The sequence below is a fragment of the Coregonus lavaretus genome (assembly GCF_964263955.1).
Source record: "Coregonus lavaretus genome assembly, chromosome: 2".
In the NCBI taxonomy this organism is placed as follows: Eukaryota; Metazoa; Chordata; class Actinopteri; order Salmoniformes; family Salmonidae; genus Coregonus; species Coregonus lavaretus.
Window position 1 is genome coordinate 36,608,806 of NC_139989.1, and position 5,373 is coordinate 36,614,178.

General features: G+C 40.2%; 1 protein-coding gene across 1 annotated transcript; it reads right to left on the reverse strand.

Annotated features, from left to right (window-relative positions):
* Positions 1-1,112: 1,112 nt before the first annotated feature.
* Positions 1,113-2,502, reverse strand: LOC311148211 (homeobox protein Hox-B13a-like; the record flags this gene model as incomplete). Its single annotated transcript, XM_084185094.1, has 2 exons — positions 1,113-1,360; positions 1,836-2,502. The coding sequence occupies 2 exons, from the start codon at positions 2,500-2,502 to the stop codon at positions 1,113-1,115; spliced, it is 915 nt and encodes a 304-aa protein (XP_084041220.1).
* Between the last annotated feature and the right edge of the window lie 2,871 nt (positions 2,503-5,373).

Here is a 5,373-nt window from a genome sequence, read left to right on the forward strand (position 1 = left end):
TTTAAAAATTAAATAAGCCTACCAATGAACAAAATATTGTCTAAGCCATTCATATATATTTTGAAGTAGCCTATAGGACTAGGCCTGCGTAAACTTCCAACGGTTCCAAGAATATGAATAACGCAGTAAAAAGAGCATCAGTAGGTGGTACAAGAAAGGCTAAGTAATAACACACAACACATTATATAGCTCGCCATTTCAAATATGGCTGTGTTTGCAGGCCTTCAACTTTCAAAGTATATTAAATAATATATTTGGCACAATTGGCAAAGCAGCTTTTACCCATCACCAAAATCATGAGCCCCGAAAAGACTGTTATTTGGCAGGAAAAGCATGAGATTATTTGTTAAGGGTATGGACACTTTAAAAGTTGTATTTATAAACGTTTTGATGCAGCTTTCATGATGGAGCATAATATGTCAAATGCATCAGCAACTTAATGCATAAAATTCATATTTCAAATATACTATAAACCGTTTGAATGCAACTTTCCATTGCACTAGAATTTCTGAACTCCATTTCTGGGTCTTAGACCTTCCCTGTTATGTACTTTTTCCAATCGTCATTCTATTTTATCTTTAACTATCTCTATATTAACAGGGTTTGCAAACAGAATCACATATATAACACATATATTCCACGAAGTAAAATTTAATTTATACAACATACTGGGATTAAAACAATTTATTAAGCATTACGCTATATTTTTATAAGTACTGTTTTACAAGCGTTATAAACAGTATAGATTGGGAATATGATTGCATAATACGTTTCCTATTCTACTGCAGTAACAACATTGACATACCTAACATATAGCCTATATATACCTCCATGTATAGCACGAGTTAAACAGTTAAGCAGACGTAAGTGTTACATTAAAGCAGGCAAGTGCTGTATTTACAGGCCCCTAAAACATTGTCTTTAGAGGGCTTGGTTCTTGTTTTATTTCTTCTTTTCAAAAGACGAATCGGCGATGCAATTGCGCAGGCAAAATAGCACACCAAATCCCAATCCAAAAAAGGTACCACGTCGACGTTTTCTTTCCTTCATTTTTTGTTCATACACCAAAAACAATGTCCCTCGTCCAAATCGTCTTGCTCAAGCCTGGCTGTCTACGGCGCACTGGTCTTGACTTTGGCCACGAACTTCTTCTCTTTAACTCTCCTGTTTTGAAACCAGATCGTAATCTGCCTTTCCGACAAGTTGGTTCCTGCTGAAATCTTTCTCCTCTTATCTTTCGTGATGAATTTGTTGGCGGCATACTCTTTTTCCAGTTCCTTTAGCTGCACCTTGGTGTACGGTATCCTTTTCTTTCTACCGCGACGAAAGGAGTTGCCATCGTGTTGGTGGGCCACTACATCTGTAATGGACAACAAAGAGAAACTGGAGTCTAAAAAATTTGCATTTAATTATATAATTCAGTCTTTCTCATTGCAAGGGATAACCCATGCTAAGTTTTTGAGAAACGGCAGTGTATATCTGCCTACATATTGAAGCATTAACACTACAATGAGGTATTCATAAACTCAGAAAACGGTGAAGACTACAACGACCAAAATGGTCGCTCATATGAACGTGCGTGCCTATACCGAGACACATATTAAAATCCAATATTCAGCCCAAACATTCGATAGAATAAGGGATTGAAAATCGTAATTTATTCGATGGCTTGCGATTAATGCACAAAATGAAGGGTAATTAAATTGCGTAATCATGCATTAGAAAACCCCTGAATTAATTTAGCCTCATATAGGTTATCCAACCCGTGTCACAATGTGTCCCATTACAGTAGTCTAATAATGTACTAAGACAGTGTGCAGAACATATGTTTTTACCTGCCAACGCAGATTTCCAAAGGTGTCCGGCTTGACTCTGGTCCTTGGAGCAGTACATCTGGCCGCCCCAGCCATTCGTCAGTGCCCACGGCTGATAGCTGTCCATTGGAAGCAGCGTGTCGTGACGGGGCTCTCCTGTCCCGAGAGTCTGCACCACCGACACGTCCAGGTAGCTTGCCATGGACTGGTAGGGACTTGGGTATCCGTGGTAAAACGCGAATTCTTTAGCCCGGCTCGGGTATTCTTCAGACGTGACCGGGGTGTCCATGTATTTTTCCGCAGAGTAGCTGAGCGCGCTGGGCTGGGTGCAGGACTTGAGCGAACCCCGCCCCATTCTGCAGGGATAATAGCCGTTGCCAAAGTACCCATAGGGTAATGGACCTGTGGAGGAGCCTTGAGGGACCGCGGGGCATGGTGTGCACTGTTTGCCTGGTTCCCCGGAGCTTGAGCCCGATACATCCACCGCGGAGTAGCCGGAGCTGTGCACCAGGCTAGAGGGGTGACCCCCCAGAGCGGAGTGGGCCATCAGATTCCTGCACTGGTTGGCCGCGAAATTTCCGCTACCAACCAGACCCTCCATGTTCTTGTTCAGCTCATCCAAGTTGTTTTCATACACAAACATAACCGTGTCCGCCCAGCGAGGATTCAAGACCAAGGAGGTGGTCATATCACGCTCACCATTCGGACGGAGAATTCTGTTTCAAAGACCCAAGTCCAGAGTAGGACACCAGGTTACATCCACAGCTGCATTGACGCAACGGACCAAGACATGGAATGGCGCATCTCCATTGGATGAAAAGCTTACCACGTGATAAGTAAAACAAGCCCTTGTTGCGGATGTCAGTCAAATACATTATTTTTATTGCTTTGGAAAAATGGCACGAGATGCTCTTCAGCGTATTGTTTTGCCATTTTCTTTTCACCAATGATTGTGTTTTCTGCGGTTTCCATACACACACACCGTCTCGAATAAATAATAAAATTCAACCTCTGACTACAATTCTGAAGCACAGCATAACAATAGAAACGGTGTACAAAAGCCTTTCTACTTGCATTTCGTACTGGATTTGTAGGGTGAATAAAGCTTCCCAAAGCTCCATGCGCCTAGCTCTCCAAAGGCCAATGGTAGCAGACCAACGAGCATGTAGCCCCTAAAATTATTGATATCTAAATCAAATACCTTGAAAAGGACAACCTATGTTAAGTCACGTCATACAATGATGGCATGAGGACTATTTATCTATGACATCTATTGAATGCGCAGAAAATCTGGGAATGAATCACTTTGGCAATCACTCCAACAAAAGTCTAATAATAATGTAACCTACTTTGAAAAATAGTGTTTGCTTGTTTTGTTAAATGATTGCATAAAAATAATATAGGCTTCACAAAGGGAAATGGTCATTCAAAATGGAGACTGTTAAGACAGATTTTTTTTTACTTTCACACAAAATGACTATTAATGTAGATTTTACCACAAAACCCAAAAGATTATGTTACACCGTTTGCCTTAATGTAAAATGCTGAATATTTCCCAATGGTTATGGACATATTTAAAGACTTATAATCGTCCTTGCCAAATGCATGAAGAAAGTTTATCGTTGTCATAAAAGTATTCTTTAAGCATAACATGAGATTGCATACCTTTTAATAAAATAACTGTGCTTTGGACGTTTAATAGTAATTTATGTGCGCTTTAAGAATATAATGCTCAATGTTCATGGCTAAAAACACATTACTGAAGGAAGCGTAAAGATAATTTATGGACGGGATTGGAGGTCTTAAGATTTCTAAAATACGGCTGAAGTTCAAATAGATTTAGTGGGGTTTTGAGGCACTTCAGAGTAATATTTTTTGTGTAATCATTATTTCTGTGGTTATGACTGTAGTTATGAATTTGAGTATTTTATACTGAAATGCATAGGCCTATTGCCATTATTCGAGATATAGCTAAATGTGTCTAAAGTAAATGTTTAATGTGTGTTATATGACAAACCTGACATGAAGTGGTTCAAAAAAGCAAAGTACGCTTTCATTCTGCCATGAAGTGGCTCATGGTTTGGAAAATCTGTGTAGGCTATGCCCATACGTGAAACGCTACACATAGTTTTTAGAGGACGACATGGCAAACACAATGAATAAGTAAATTGTTACTGGTTACTCGTCTAGCTTTTTCAAAGCTATCTCATGTTCACAAATGTACAAATGCTCGTGTGCGTAAAAGTGGTGTTTTATCTGAAAAGTAGCCTATATGCTGCAATGAAAAGTCATTTACCCGTCCGACTCTGCCATTTTGAAGGTAGGCCTGATGTTATCTAGTTTTATGAAAACATATGTCAATCTGCTTCTGGAATTGCTATCAGGTAACGAAATGTACATTTTAGCTCAAAGGCGCAGTTATGCATCTAATGGTTGATCTGCGTCAGCGAGAGACGCACAAGTTCCAGCGATATGGACAATGTTTCAAACAATATAACTATAATGAAAATGTTTCAAACAATAAAAATAGGTTAAACTAGTGTCTGATTCTTCTCATTAGTCAGGATTTGTGCATTGTGTTTATGTAACTCTGTGTTGTTGTTTTTATCGCACTGCTTTGCTTTATCTTGGCCAGGTCGCAGTTGTAAATGAGAACTTGTTCTCAACTGGTTTGCCTGGTTAAATAAAGGTGAAATAAAATAAAATAAAAAATAAAAATGGGATAGGCAGAAAGACTCTCTCCATCATCTTTAGCCTCTACCCAGATTATTTAAGTGCAACAACAGCCCCCTCACCTCACTCATTCCAACCCTCACCACACACACAAACACACACGCGCACACAACCCCCAGACAGTAGTCTTTACATAGGGATCAGAATAGGCCCTCAAGGTCAAGGCCAAGTTTAAAGTGAAGAGTCTGGCCCTCCCTGAAGGCTCCGTTTAGGCCGCCACCGATCATACCAGACCCGCCCATCCCTGAGCAAATGCTCAAATTCAAGGTTGCCTCTGTCTGTGTCATCATCACAAACACACAAGGCACACATATACCATATAACGTTTGTAACCAGCACCTTTCTTCCATTTCAATCAAAGATAGACCTACAGACCACAGGGCAAGTGACTAGGCTATCCTTAGATGCTCAATTAATACATGATTTATAGAATCATTTATTAATAATTAAATCGTGGCTCTACGGTTTCCAAACGTATATTGAGACTACTCTTGAATAATTGTGCAATAGTGCAGGATGAGATTGCAATATGTTATGCTGTTTGTCTGCAATGTCATGTCTCATGCGTACCGCGTCGATGCCATGCGCCTTGGCTCCTAGAGGTGCAAAGCCTCCGCCTAATGGCACATACTGTACTTGCGCACAGCAGCTACTATTCGCAGGAAATGCCTTAATAACCCTTATTGTCAAACTTCCTGCCCAGTTGTCGAGGCTCATAATGACTTCACAAAGGGGTCGGTGCATTTCACGGTTCTCTGGCTCTCCACGAAAATAAAAGGCATTTTCCTATACCCAAATCCAGGAATAAGGAATGGTAAGTTTCTAA